This window comes from Pterocles gutturalis, unplaced genomic scaffold (genome assembly GCF_000699245.1).
Source record: "Pterocles gutturalis isolate BGI_N339 unplaced genomic scaffold, ASM69924v1 scaffold18679, whole genome shotgun sequence".
Lineage (NCBI taxonomy): Eukaryota > Metazoa > Chordata > Aves > Pterocliformes > Pteroclidae > Pterocles > Pterocles gutturalis.
In genome coordinates this window covers 24,254-39,887 of record NW_010128611.1, presented here as the reverse complement: position 1 = coordinate 39,887, position 15,634 = coordinate 24,254, and the positions used below count along the sequence as shown (strand labels likewise).

Genomic DNA, 15,634 nt, shown 5'->3' with positions numbered 1-15,634 from the left:
TTCTGCTCCATTTTCTGTCTTAAGATGGACTTACTATGAAATAAATAAAATATTTAATATACTGCTATGAAGAGTCTAGCGAGGAAAAACTGACACCTCTCCAGACCAGTCATAGCCAATTTAGACTTGCATATGTGTGGTTGTTGTGTGAGTGGTGTTTGAATGTGCAACAACTATAGGTGCTAGAAGTTGAAGCCAGCAGATGTGATCTGTATTAACCTGCAGAGTGGTCATTCAGGAGAATTAATGGGAGCACTGAAAGTACGGCACACTGCACAGTACGATAGGCTGTACTGTTACCTGGGAACTGGTCTTCCTGAGAAGATGGGCTGCATGACCTAATAGTTCTCTGCCTATAACATCTGTAAGTACATACTCCAAATGTCCTAAATTCCACTTCTCTTCTAGAGTGATCCAAGTATCTTTGAAAATGTGATTAGTCTTAATTTTTAAATTTCTTTAAGCAATCTCCAGTGTGCATACATGCAGGTGCACACACAGTTCAAGTAATCTAAAGCAGCTAATAACGAGAAATTATAAAAGGGCTAGAGAATACATATAAAGAAATGGTAGGGCCTTAAATGCTAGCAGATGAAAAATCTGCTGTTCTGTCACACTTTGTTGCTGTTTTGTTCCTTGCGAGTTATGGAACTGAAAGCTAAAGCAGAAGCATGCTGCTTGAGCTGATGCACTGTTCCCATTTGATCCATCTCATCACCATGTGCTAAGGAAGGCATGAGAAGAGGTGATTCATCTGGCTTTTCCAACAGGCACATGTGTACCCTAGCTAGTGTAACTGGGTGACTGAGTAAACTTAATTTATCTAGTCCCCCAAAATGTGATGCTGCTTAGTTACTATAATTGGTCTCGTGATTGTTTTGTACTTCAGTGGGACATGAGGAAGTGTCAGCAATAATGTACTGAAGTGCATCAAAACGTCTTTAGATACAATGTCATTCTTCTGTTTTAAGACTGTCTATCTCACGATGGTAAGTTGAAATCTGCAATAGCGGTGTGCCGTGTTGATTTTTTTTTACATGAAACACTTACTGTACTGGTGAGAGTTTGCCTCTCTGAACTCCTGACAGTTTTAATATCCTTTTCTCCCCTTGTTTCCACTTAGTCCTTTCCTCTGTCCTAAACCATCCTTCGAAAGTGCTTTGGTGTATTAGTTTTCTGTGGAAACAGGAATATTATAAATGCTGTGAATAATGCTTTTTACCTGTTATACAAAAAAAAGGTAGGGGTCCCGTGAATATCTTTTATGGTCTGTCACGTAGTTTGTCATAGGTATTTTTTCCCGTGCAGACTGTTCCATTCCTCCTAATGCTACACTTGTTCAAATGATGGACTTTCTGGAGGCTGATGTTGAGCACTTCCTATCATTACTTTAGAAGTAATAATAGGGGGCTCTTCAAGGAAGTTTTGGTGTTTTGGGTTTTTGCTTTCCATTTTTTATGGAAATTGTAACCTGTTCAGAGCCTGCCTTAGACCACTAGTTTGCCTTGTTTATTTTTTCTCTCTGACTGGTATTACCTGTTAGAATTAACAAGGAGGCCAGCTGAGAAAAGTATTCTTTTGTGCTACCTTTAATAGGGCTTACGTTGTTGACCATTTAGAACTTTGACTAAGAGCATCTTTTTTTTTTTTTTTTTAAATGTGAATGGGCAGGCAACATGAAATCAGATTTCCTAAACCATAGGAGTGGATTCTCAAAGGCTTCCCACTTGTTCTTAGCTGACTAGTTTTGTAGGTAGAACAATATATATTATGCCTAGACCATGCCTTAGGTAGGACAAAACATTTATTTTGTCTTTGGTTTGTCTTCCTGTTATTTAGTAAATAAATTTGGACCATTAGTTTTCCGTTAGTCTTTCTATACTTTCATAGTGCAAACTATTAGATGTTCTGTGTGTGGTTTTCAGAGAAGCAAGTTCCTGTCTATGTGTATATGTGGGAAATAGTGTGAGCTATGTATTAGCTGTTTCAAAACGCTGCGTTGAACCCATGTATATTGAAAGCAATTATTAATCGAAGGCATAGGAAGCTTTGAAATGTGAGTGCTGGGGAAAAGGTTATCTGCACTGCTCAGTCACTGACACAGTGTTGTCTATTAAACTTGATTTGGTCCTGGAAAATTCTGCTTTTATGTTTCAAACTGGACACGGGGAATTTTAATGGAACCACAGTAATATTGTCCATTTTATTTGTTGGTTTTGCGCATAAAGTAATAAGGACCTTTCAGGGCTTGGGCCATGTAGCCAAAATAATTAAATTTAACAGAATGGCTAAACTCAGGCAATTGTGGGGGGAGGAGTGTAAAAAAGAAAAAAAAAAAAAAGGCAAGTCACTTGCTAAAACAAATGTTTGACCTTCACACTATCAAGATGATTTAAAGATGTTTAAAGGCTCCCTGCTTTAAGCTGCCAGCTGGCACTCTCAAACAACATGATTACTGTCACACTGCATCAGCTGTCTTTTCCTTGACCAAATGTCATGCTTTCATGCCTTCACCTGCTTTACAGCTCTCTCTCATGCCATCAGTGACCTGATATGAAAAGCCTAGTATTTCACCTTACAGACTTGCTGTGGTTCCCTTCCTTTATCTTTTGCTGCCTTCCCATGTATTATCTCAGACGGGTACATTTGTTGCGGGAAAACTTGTGGTGCAGAACAGATATGGGAAAGTTATGAGGAAGTGAAAAAGGGATTTCAGCTTTATTCAGCCTATGTAGATGGCGAATGTTGTCCTTTGGCAAGAGTTACTTGCAGCTCAGGTTTCTCAGGATCTGAAACTGCAAAAGATAATTGGTGCATTAAAAGCAGTGCCAAAGTCCCCAGAAGTCCCTTGTCTGCTAGGGAGAAAGGGAGGAAGAGTGCTTTGCAAAGTGCACTGCCCTGGTGAGATAAAGTTTCTGATACAAAATCCATGCATGCAGTCGACTTTCCCTATAAGCCATGTTTGTTTAAAACCTCTGTTGCTTCTTATACAGATTATTTCAAAAAGTGAGGCTGGCAAAGGAGTAAACAGTTCTTTGAGAGCTGGAGAGCATCTTCCAGTTGCTACAGCTCTAAGTGTATGGAAGAGTGCAGCAGTGCAACCTCTCTGTTAACCTGGACATACCCTGATCCGCTACCTCCCTCATTTCATACTGCCACTTGACTATGTGTGTGCTAAGCAGCAAGAGGAAATAGTATGGCTACAATAGAGATTAAAAGTGAAAAATATGAAAGAAGTCTTAAAAAATACACTCTGACATGGTAATTTTCTGCTTACAGCTTGCATCATTGAAACAAGTGATACCTGTTCTGAGCCTTTAATAAAGGCAAAAAAGAAAGAGAAGTGTATTTTATGGAATGATACTTCTATATCAAGAGTAATTGTAAATTTATTTCTTATAAAGTCCTTGAGACTAAAAACCTAGTAGTAGTCGTGTTTGTGATTTTGTGCATACATGTGCATGTGATGTCATGACATACCATGAGATGGCATATTTAGTCATGACTTTGTTCATGCTTCAATTTTTTTTTTCCCTCTTCCACCCTCCCCTTCCCCCTTCTCCTTAAATAGTAGTTTGAGCTTTGTAGCAGATCTGGTTAACTTCAGATGTTAACACCTGCAGTCTTTTTCTTTCTCTTCCTGTGGTTTTATTTGCTTCAAGTAATTGTCAAAGAGTGTTGTTACCGTACTTCCTGTTTGAAGCCATAGTGAACAGTATGCAGTCCAAGGGTATAGAGGGTTCACCCTTAAAAGGAACTCTGTAGGTGTTTTTAAAAGCAGCGGGCTGTTATTAAGCTATGTAATTAAGAAGTAGCATTATTCTAACTGACCCTCCACAGCATGCAGCATATTCCTGTTTGGATCAACTAAGGTAAATTCTCTCTTACTTTCTTTTTGCCAGTAAACATGAAGAGCTTGAAGGGGCGATTGATGTCTTTTTTTTTAACCTTCCTCCTTTCCTGCTCTGTTTATTTCCTACTGAAAAGTTAATGCTGCTTTAATAAGAAAAACTGCTGCTACTGTAAGATAATGAGAGAATGTAAGATAATGTAAGAGAACTGCTGGTGAGAGTCCAGCACAGAGCCACAAAGATGATGAAGGGAATGGAGCATCTCCCTTATGAGGAAAGGCTGAGGGAGCTGGGGCTCTTTAGCCTGGAAAAGAGGAGACTGAGGGGTGACCTAATTAATGTTTATAAATACGTGAAGGGTTAGTGTCAGGAGGATGGAGCCAGGCTCTTCTCTGTGACATCCAGTGATAGGACAAGGGGCAATGGGTTCAAGCTGGAACATAGGAGGTTCCACTTGAATATGAGAAAAAACTTCTTCATGGTGAGGGTGACACAGAGCACTGGAACAGGCTGCCCAGAGAGGTTGTGGAGTCTCCTTCTCTGGAGACATTCAAAGCCCGCCTGGATGCGTTCCTGTGTGATCTGATCTAGGTGTTCCTTCTCTGGCAGGGAGATTGGGAAGAATGATCTTTTCAGGTCCCTTCCAATCTCTAACATTCTGTGATTCTGTGATTCTGTGAAAATGTGCTCCACCCCCACTGCGCCTGAATGCAGTGCTTGTGCATACTGCCTTTACAACTGGCATTTAACAGTAAGCAGCAGTTTTGGGTTTTGTATTAGATTAGGTACTGTGGGATAAACTTTGGAGTAATTAAAATTACCTTGCTATTTTTCACTTTAAATTTTAAACAATGTATCCTTTTTAATATCCTCATTTCTTCATGCTACTTAGAATTTCTGTAAATGGGATGAAATTTAGTCATACATAAGGCATAAAAGCCTTAAAATGCGACAAAGTTGTGCAGTGTGATAGTCCTGTGTGTTCTTGCGATGTGACATCATACATTCAAAATGAAGTTACATTCAGAGTTCAGAAAATTTAAACAGGAAAAAGCAAACAGGTATTTCAGTATTCATCTTTCTGATTAACTTTACAGTTCAGACAGAATAAGTGTTGTGTCTTCTCGACATGATCTGAATGGTGTTCTGCCACTCTGAGCACCAGAGAACTGTGTGAAGAGGGAAAACAGGGAGTGATGGAGCTTTTGTCTTTAAGTGTGTTCTTCAGCCTCTGTTGTCCTCTTCATCTGGCAACTAACTCTACACAGACAAATGCAGCAACACTTGCAAACAGCATCATATAAAAACCTTGATCCTACGACAAAGGAGAGAACTAGCTGTGAAATATTGCATGTGCTCTGGGATCTCAATTGCAGCTAGGTTTGGGGTGCAGGCCAGGCTTTGCTGGAACACTTTCTCACGAGATTGCTAGTGGGCTGATATTACATAATTACCTGACTGATAGCTGTATGTCAGTACAGTGCTTTTTTCTTTTCTTCTTTATAACTGATAATTTGGAAGAGAACATCAGAATTTTCCTGTTTCAAGTTGTTCTTTAAACAAGCAACTAGCAGTGTAAGAGAAGTTATAGTGTGTTGCTATTCACATTGCAGTGCCAATACACCTATTTGCGTTCAGTTTAATTGCTTTTTCTTTCCATTTTGGTGTGGCAGATTTATACCTATCTTTCATATCAACTTGGCCACTGTAAAAAATAATTTGTTCAGTAGAGTGGAGGTGTATAAAATTCCACTGCTCCAACATACTGCTGAGCTTTTGTTTGCCTTTCAAGAGGTGCAGTTACTGTCAGTTTTCTCAAGACTTACAGATATGTCCTCCCACCACCTTTTTTTTTTTTTTTTTTTTTTAAATTTAAAAGAGAACAGATTGAAAAACTGCTTGGTATTGATTGCAGAACCATGAAATTAAAGGCAAATGTGTAACTATACAGGCTATAGAAGGTAAAATACATTTTTAAGAATGAACATGCTATCAGAGACTATTATTCATGATCTCTAGCTTGGTTTTGTCATTCAGCAACTTTTAATTTAAGTTGGGGGGGAGCCAGTTTCAAAGAGAACTCTGTCCTGGAGGGCACAAGTCCTGCATGCTGAGAGTGGCTGGGTGGAGAAAGTCTCCTGCACCCTTGAGTATTTTGTAACCAGGAAGAGCCTTCCAGGCTCACAAGAAGTGTGCACAAGCCTTTCGGGTTTGTTCCCAGGGCTTCAGCTCTACATGGCACCTAACACTGCCATGAGCTGGAGGAGCGTGCCAGCTATCAGTGAGCAAATGAGGAGAGAGATTGACAGAGGAATTTCCCTGCCCTTTCCATGTGTGTCTTCTGTACTCAGGTGTAACAGCAGGATGTACGTTAACCCTCTATGAGAACAAGAATTTAATATGTTAAATCTGGACTTTGTCAAAATGAGAACGTGAGGAAGCAATAATGTGAGTGTCAGAATTTCAGGAGCTGCGAATCAGAATATTGGGTCATGTGTGCAGCAAGAGAAGGGCACTGCAATGTATCAGTTTATAGCTCTGGCACGTTACAATATATTAGACTTGAAAATGCTGTAACTTTGCATATTTCCTTTCTCAATTTCTCATAATCTGAGCAGCTAGCATCAGGGGAGAATTGCTGCATTTTTGGAACAACTTGGAGCCTATCTTCTCAGAAGTAAAAACACCAAATTTTAAGGAGAGAAACTGTGAAGTTAGTGGACTAAAATTGCCAATTGTTACATGCTTGACAGAAGTTAACCATGTTTTAGTTCCAGTTTTGTTACATATTGAATCAAGTTTCGAAAAGAGCGTAGCATGCATATTATGAGACTGCAGAGAACAGTAGAGTGTTTTCTTCATATTATGAGACTACAGAGAAGAGTGGAGTATTTTCTTACCAAGCTTTTCTGCATTAGTGTGTTTAAAGTTGATCAAATTTTCAGTAACCAGAAGAATTGAGAAAATGATGTGAAGCTGCCTAACTATGAAGTGAGAACTTCCTTAGAGACTTTAAAAAGTTATTTTCATTCTTGAGTTTCACACTCTTGGTTGATAATTCACATGTTTTGTTGCAGCTTCTCAACACATACATGGGATTTAGATGATCATCTTTGAAGTAGGGAAAAATCTTTTAAGTAGTGAAAATGTCATATTAGCACCATACTAAGACCTTTTTTTGAAGTGCCTTTACAAATGAAATGTTGTATAAAAGGATCTTTTGGTTTTTGTTTGTTTTTTCTTACCCTCAAGATGTTCTGCTTAATGAAATTTCTTTACTCTCTGTGGTATTAGTGATAGGAAAAGCTAGCAAAGCATTTCCCCCCGCCTTCCTATTGTGATCTTTAGGCAAGAAATGCCGTAAACAGACATATAAACTTAAATACTACCAGTAGCTTTATCAAAGCTAAAAGAGACAAGTACTTTTCCTGGGGTTTTGCTATTTAGATGGTATTACTGGAGCATTAATTTATTTATTGAAAAGCCTCTAGTCTCTTAAAATGTAAGTGGGAAAGCTTTCCAGAGGCTTTGGAGTTAGGATGGGAAAGGTGCTACTGTATTTCTGTATGTGTGTGTGTTGTAGCCAGCAGGCCTGGAAAGTACCTGGCTAGTAGTGGTTGCACCGTGCAGTAAGTTAGCATGTATGTAATGAATCAGGGACCTCATTGCTTATGTGCTTGATACATAGAGAACAGATTACGGCAGTAGTTAAGTGGGACTGTGCTGCCACAGAATGTGTGTGTATGTACATATATATTTAGTTTATGTATCCTATGGAGTCTCCAAACCACTTCATACTGTGGGGAATTGCATACAAATAATGATGCATAGTTGTGCATACATTTCATGAATGAAGATGCAGTTGTATATAGAATTATTCAGGAGTATGCATGTAAAAACTTCTGAATAATCATTATTTCACTTTCTCTGCAAGTAAAGTTTATGATAGACAGCAAAATAAATGACCAGGGTGAAATCTCACAGGAATTGTTATCGCACTTTTAGTGAAAGAAACCAGGCTGGAGATTAACCAATAAACATTATTTTAGCAAAGGAATGGTTGGAATCTGGAGCCTCAGTTCTTCCACGTGAGGAATTTTAGAGGTTTAAGGAAACAGTTTCAAACTCTACAGGTAATCTCCTGGTTTAAAGCCAACTTTATGTGGAAATGTAGGATTAGAAAGAGTGGAAGGACAATAACTTGAGTTGACCAAGTCCAGCCATTTTGCAAGTTTTCCATGTACAGACAGTTATTTGTTTGTTTCCTTAACATTTAAAAAAGCATGCATTTACTTGACAGCTGTGCAACAGGCTTGGGGTTAAATACTATTTAGACTTCGCACTGTGAATGGACTGGGTAACCTTTCCATTGAGAAATATGAAGTGTCAATAGGCATAATTCCCTAAGAAGTTTAAAGGGGCATATTGCCAGTTGTCACTTCCTAAAATAACTTCTGAAAGTTAAAAACAGATCAGAGATGGCTGCCAAAAGATTGGACACCACTTCTTGGTGTTACTTCATCTAACCAAAGCTAGAATGTAAGCCTCATGTGGATTTCTGGTATATGCAATCTTTGATGGTCACTGTAGACATAAGCATGTGATGTGTTTGCTAGTGTCTCTTCACTGTGTGGTTCAAGATATTACCAAGAAATCCTTGGTGTGGGTGGCTGTCTGGGAGCGCGAGATTCTGTATATTCCTCCTCTTTGATGTAATGTACTTCTGTTTTCAGGTTCATATAACACTAGGGACCAAAGAAGCATACATGCCATTTCCGTGGTGCTGGGACCAACCTTCTGAAAGAAGACTCTAAAATAACTTTTTGCCTTCTAATTGTTTGTCCTGGGACTGACTTGTCTTTGGAGAAGAGCTCAACAGAGAAAAGATTTTCACGTTTCACCATTATAAATAAGCCTATTTAAAGAACTTGCTACCTGGAGACAGATTTACAGAGGTTGCGTCCTGCTTTTCATCTGTGTTCCTACTTCAGACTGTAAACAATGAGTGAATTTTGGTTGTGTTTCAACTGCTGTATTGCAGAACAGCCTCAGCCTGTAAGTATGAATATTGAATATTGCTTTGTTTTTGCATAATTAACTACATCCTTCACATTTTCTGGGTTTTTATAGCTTTATAAATTAGTGCTGTTTGGCCAAGCTCAGTGAGAACTAAGAAATTAACTATCATCCTGGCTCACTAGGAACAAAAATACGTCTGTTCTAGACTGTTGTCACACAGATATTTTCCTGTCCTGGAGATGGAATGTTTCCACAGTCTTTTCAAAGAGCCTTTATTTGTTTGAATTGAAGAGAAGGGGAAAGGAAGGGAAGGGTGAGGAGGACTTAAACTGTCATTCTAAAATAAGTCATTTGTGAGTGGAAATCTGTGAATGTCTTGACTTCTATATGGCTTAAGGCCTGCCTTTGGGTGTGGCTGAACAATGATGGAGGAATGAAATAATTCTGTTAAAAAGTCCAGAGTGAAATCTAGTCCCTTCCACATTAATTTAATTACGGATTTTGGCCTTATTTGTTTTGTTAATTTTTAGGTGAAACCTCAGGTGAGTGGAGGGATGCACTCATAAATACTTTTTCTTTTAAAATAGAATTCTTAATTGCTGTTGTGTGAAAAAGTATATCGCAAACAGTTGGATAAAATAAGATTTCAAAGCATGCATAAGGAAGGCAAAGTAGAGAGATATTCTTGGGTTTCTTATACTCCAAGTACCTTTGGAGTGTGTTCCTAAGTCCAGTGCTGTTGGGAGAAAGCCTGCCTGCCTGAAGGTGGAATTAACCAGGAATATGTTTAGCAGTGTAACAAAAATCACTGTATGGTGGCATCCAGCTCAAGCTAAATGGATGTATAGAAAGGACAGCCATCTTGCCAGTACGTGGAAAAGAGCCCAGTTACTACTAAGGGTAAGCTGGAATTACAGTGACTGAGAGAATCCCAGAGTGAATAGAGCAAACTCATGTTAATAGCTCAGATGATAATATTTGGCTTCAGGGAAGCCACAGGATTTGAAAAAAAAATAATGTTCAGTGTTGTTGCACAAAGCCTGAATGCCAGACTGATCCTTGGGTAGCAATGCAAATATTGAAGTGTGACCATTAGTTTCTCACAAATGAATGCAACTTTACCTCGCTCTTAGTCAAAAGAGTTGTGGGAGATGAACTCTGAGATAGTAACATTGGAAGCTGCAGTTATGCTTGGATACCATGCAGTCCTTTAAAATGCTAGCTGTGTCCATATATAGTCAAAGTTATTTGCTTAGTTTTTAGAACATACATTTTGATTTAAAATAAGGTATGACTGTTAAAAATCTTTGAGATAGATAGTGGCATATTGTTTGTTTACGAGTCCTGAGGCTCAGTCCTTATAAAATCTTGACTCAGTATTTATGATACAATTAAGTTATTACCCAAGAAATACATGATATATTAATATAGTATGTAGTGACCTGTGGGTCATGACTCACGGAAAGGGTGGAGAATGTACTTCGAAAGTGGAAAAAGGGGCAACAACCCATTTTTGTGTGTTTCTGTTGATTTAGTTGTGTGCATTTGCTTAGAAAATTAAAACTATCCTTTTGTTTAAGATACAAATAGCACATTGCTGAGCATTGACCTAGTTCCTGAAATCTGCCTGTCATATGTTTTAGGAGCCTTGTTTTTTATGAAGTGACAATATTCTTCAGGACACATCTCAGAAAAAAATAGTTGTAAGCCCACCTTGGCATGCTTGCCAATAGGTGCTTAGTTGTCCTTCCACTGCAGTTACTCAGCTCATTTTGCTGTGTTGTGTTGTACAGCTGTTGTTCTGACGTGCTTTGTTGCAGTAAGTGGAGTATTTAGTCAGATACGTATACACCTGAATAAGCACAGGAATGTTTTTCCTATCTGATATGAAGCACAGCATGTACTGTCAGTGTGAGCAAACTGATAAACCAGACAAGTGGTAAGGAAGCAGTTTTTCCCTGTGTCTGCAGATGTGTGATTGCATGTTTAGGGGAGATACATGCTGAAAAACTTGCTAGTTTTTAGCCCCAAAATACTGATACTTATTGCCCTGTTGTATCAAAAGATAAGTGAAACCTGCGAACTTGTATAAAAGCTACTTATCTGTCCTTTACCGTGCATTCAGTCTCAGTTTAGTCCACTTTCTCAGGAGCAATGCCACATCTGCCTGGTTTCATCTTTTTTGTTGTGCCTTCTTTCATTTTACCTCCTGCATCTCAACTTCTTCATGGCCTGAATAACAGTGTCCCAGCTGTCACTTTCATGTTCAGCCTTTGCATGTTCAGCGTGCTCCTTCTGTGGAAGGACTAATGTGGTCTTGTAGCAAGACTACCAACCACCAGCCTCTCAGAATAAAGACCTTGAAACCAGGAAGTTACTTAGTTTGCTACTTGTTCTGATCAATGTTAAAAATGTTCCCCTTGTTTTTAAACTTGCATTCTCTGAAGCATAATTTTTTTTCTCATAATCTTTATCAGGTGCTGATATCTGGGGCACCTGTAGTCTCGTGGATAGTGACATACATTTTAACCCTCTTCACTGGAGGAAAAAAAAGAACTGGAACTTCTAGTAGTTGCATGTTTCTGTGATATTTATAGCTTCCATTGAGCTAAGGGGTTTTCCTCCTATCTTTAAATCCAGGATGCAGAAACTGTCTCTGTTGCTTCTGAGAAAATTCTAGCATATTAAATTAGGAATCTTCAGTGTGGCATCTCTCTTCTTTGCTGCTATATTACACTTAAAATGTGTACACGCACTGAGTCCTTTTAGTCAATTTTATAGAAGACTATTATTCAGACTGTACAGAAAGGTATTTTCTAGGTTACTACCAATACTCTGTATGCTTTCCAGATTTGCATACTGGTGCTTTCCAGTGCATTTTTATGTTTTTGAACGGTGTTTTTTAGATAAGATTTGCAAACTTTGTGGCAATAAGAACACGTTACTTACCTAATTTCACTGCCATCACTTCCCTCATAGCATACCCCAGAGAAGAACAGTAGCAATGCTGCAGTTTATATTAGTGCACTTTAAGAGGTTCCTTCATTAAAAGGTAGCATTCAGGTATTACCGTCATCTTTTATTGAATCTAATATGGCACAGCTTTTTGTGTTTTGTCAGTGCTAAATGGATGCACCATGTTGCTGTGAAATAAAACACAGGCAACTTGGAAAGCCATGTTCTACCCTCTCTCCTAATGTTACTTTGGTTGCTAAATATTTCTCTTGGTGTTTCCAATACTGCAGTACTCCTAATAACATCATGGAAGGGGCATGTTTAAACATGGGTCTCTACGCTTCTCCGAAAAGAGTGATAAATGAAGAAATGAGTATGCAAAGAAACAAAACTAAATAGTGGTACAGTTGAAGGAAGTAGTATGTTCCTGATGGTGGCTTAGGTCTTGCTTCTTAATAGCCTGAGGTCTTTACCCTACTAGAATGCAGACAAAAGCCAAGGGAAGGTGTTCTTATATCAACTTCTAGTTTTCTCTTGTCAGATTTGGATTGATAATATATTTTCCCACAGTGAAGAATTCAGACGACTAGTTGCTTTCATATAGTTTTTTGTGATATCAAGGAGGTGATAACTATGTTCAGGTTTTCTTGGTTGTTTAAATAGCCTGAATTCAATCTCTTATGATCTGACCCAAACCTTTTCTTACTTGGAGAAGATTAGCACTTTTTGTGATTGCACCAGTTTTCTTGCACCTCCCACTGATACCCTTTATAGAGTAAGCTGTAAGCTCATTTTGCACTTCCCAGTGACAAAATGAGCCCTTCTTCTCATGCTTCCTGTGTGCTATCATCCCATCCACTGCTGTGTTTCAGTAAACTCTGCCAAATGCCCCCTACCAGATGTGCTGGTTGGTAGCAGAAGTTTAGAGAGCATTTTATCTTGCAGGCTTTCAGATAACACGTCTATAGCTTCTTTCCTAGGCTGAGCTCATCGCCTGCACCAGGAATATGTTATTTTCCTCCACTTTTTTTTCTCTCGTGTTCTGTCCATTTTTAACTTGCAAGGTTCATTTTTGGTCTGAGAAGCCTTTGGTCATGATCTGGTGCACTCCCACCTGGTTTGGGCTGCTGTCCAGTACAGCTGAGCTCTTTCTTTTGCCCTTGCAGTAAAATTACTGCTCTGCTATAAAAGAATAAACTGTACTCTCCTCCTTCTTGCTCTGAGCTTCCTTCTCCAGTTAATTAGTTTCTGTTTTGTTTCTTGTCTCTTGTTCAGATATTTCCATTTTGTATTTTGTCGGAGGGCTATTACAGTTTTGCTGCATGCTGTGCCATAAATGTTTAAAGTGGTTTAGAAAGTGAAGTTTCCTTCATGTCTTCTTTGAGATATGAAGGAAGATTGACAGATCTGTATTTGGAGTGGGGAGGCCCACCTTAAAAATGCAGGCAGAAAAAAAAAACCTGCACATGCTGCTGTATTTATCAACTGAACTGGATGCTACAGAAGACATGGAGTTATAGAATAGTTTAGGTTGGAAGGGACCTTGAAGATCTTGACCCTGGTTACTTAAGGAAATTAACCACTGATGGGTATTGTCAGCTCTAGCTTTTTTTCTAGAGAAGGAGTCATAGATATAGCTAAGGGTACATCTACCACTGAACTCTCAAAACTTTAAGATGATGAAGCATCCAGTATGCATAACAAATGCAGAGAAGATCACCCTCAGTAGGCATGCACAGTAAGTCAGGTGTTAGCTACTGAAGAAGTACTGGGCCAGGCTCCCCATTAAGTACAGCAGTGCCGTGCAAGCGCAGCTTCTGGTTTGAAATGGCTAAAACTCAAGCTTGTTCATTAATTTTGATCAGCCTACCACATTCAGCAAGCCTATGAAAGACTCAAAGGTGACAACTCTAGAGAGCCCTCAGATTTCAGAGTTGTCAAAGTTACATATTGAGCTGCCAGTTCAGAAGTTTCAAATTCTGTTTTTGCTATTCAGTGCTGTTGCACCAGTAGCCTGCGGGAACACCTTATCAAAGGGGGCAGAGTTAAATAAGCAGCAAAATGCTTAGCTTTTATTTCTCAAACCTGATCTGTTTGTGCTGCTTTCAGCCTCATTGAGCTGCTTTAGATTTTTCTTTTACTTTTAATTAGCCCCTGCACATCTTAAAATATCTATTGTAATGTTCAAGTATTAAAATGTTTACAAAGAAAACAAAAAAAAGGCAGTATTTTATATTTATGTATAAATACCTGAATGAAAATTAACTGAATATTTTGAGATCCTTTATTATGGCTGTGAAATTTTTAGGAGCTCTTAGTTAGAAGTGTTGATGCTATTATTTTCATATACTAGTTAAGTAATTTCAGTACTACTTGATGGGATGGAAGATAGCTCTTTGGGTGAGTTTGAAACAAGAATTATGCCAGCTTTCTGTTGATGAGAATGTCTTGCCATTATCAACATAGTTGAAGAAGGATGTAACACACTTTTGATATCTACAGGTTCTACAGAGCTCAGGCTTTCTGCTTAAACATGGAGAGGAAGGAGATTATACTCTTTGTTGATCTGGACACAAGTGTGAAAGCCCTTGAATCACTTATTTCTTTTTAATCTCCAAATTTTTCAGTGAGAAGACATCTTCAGAGTAAAATCCAGTATGAGTCACTGACAAAAGGAGCTGCGACAAGAAATAGTTGATGCTGCCTTGCAAAGGTTGATAGTTTTGTAACCTTGGAGACTGTGCTGAAGCATTTCTGAAATTAACAAAACTTATGCAATTCTTGTAATTTTTTTTAATGGAATTTGAAACTGCAAAGCCCAGATATTTCTGATGTGCCTTAATTTTGATGCTTGGCAGTTCAGGTATTTTCTGCTCTTCTGCTTTTCATGTTGTAGCAGGGGAGATGAGCAAGCATGTAGATTTAGGGGCATTTCTACTTGCCATCAGTTAGAGGCAGAGATAAATTGGACGTAGTCTGAGAGATGTGCACTTTCACTGACCCTGTATGGAAGTATGCTTTGTATTAGTGAATAGGGAAGTCAGTCATTGCCCTGAAGCTAAGTGCTCAGCTTTTTACTTTTGACTGTTTTTGATATGAAAGGAAGTATTGAGTAGAAGCTTCCTGTGCTGCTGTTTTACTGTATTTTTATTGTAACTTTTCTGTAATGGATCTGAGATATTCTTCTGGAGATCATTCTTAAGACCAACATAAAACTCACAAAATACACATTTTTAAGTGGCTGTTTTAAAGATCTCTGCCTGCACTTACATTTTTAATTTGCAACATTAACATTTCATGATGATAAAAGTTTTCCTTTTTCAGACTGTTCCTCAAACCTTTGGTTCTGCATTTCCTGTCTTGACTCTTAGCATGAGACATGCATGGTATCAAAGTTGTAGTTGAATTATATTATAGCTATTTTTCATGTATTCTCAGAGATCCTAACATTATGAGTTACTCATTAAGCCATAGACTTTAATGCGTAATCACTTGCAATGATTTTCTCACTTTCGTCTTTAATGTGCCCTAGCTGATCGCTCTAAGATGCTGACTCCTGTAATACTTTAATATCCTGCCATGGAGTGAGGAGTATAGAGGAGTCAAGGTTTGGCTGAAAAACTGAAGCTATGAACTGCACTATGATGCAGATTCAGGGAAGTAATGCCTCTCTGAACCTATCGGTTCTGTTTTTGTTTTTCAAATTTCAGAGCCTTTTTTAGCTACTTGGGTGTACTGTCAAGAGAGCTGTAGTTTAGCTGAGGAATGACACCATCTCTCTTTGTGTTTTCTCCCTCAAATAAATGTGT

General features: G+C 38.5%; 1 protein-coding gene across 1 annotated transcript in view; it reads left to right on the top strand.

Moving 5' to 3' along the window:
- Positions 1–8,852: 8,852 nt before the first annotated feature.
- CDC42SE2 (CDC42 small effector 2) overlaps positions 8,853–15,634 on the top strand; it is a 30,325-nt gene continuing 23,543 nt past the window's right edge. Inside the window, exon 1 of the mRNA XM_010079690.1 lies at positions 8,853–8,906. Coding sequence (XP_010077992.1) covers positions 8,853–8,906 — 54 coding nt within the window. The remainder of the gene's footprint in view (positions 8,907–15,634) is intronic.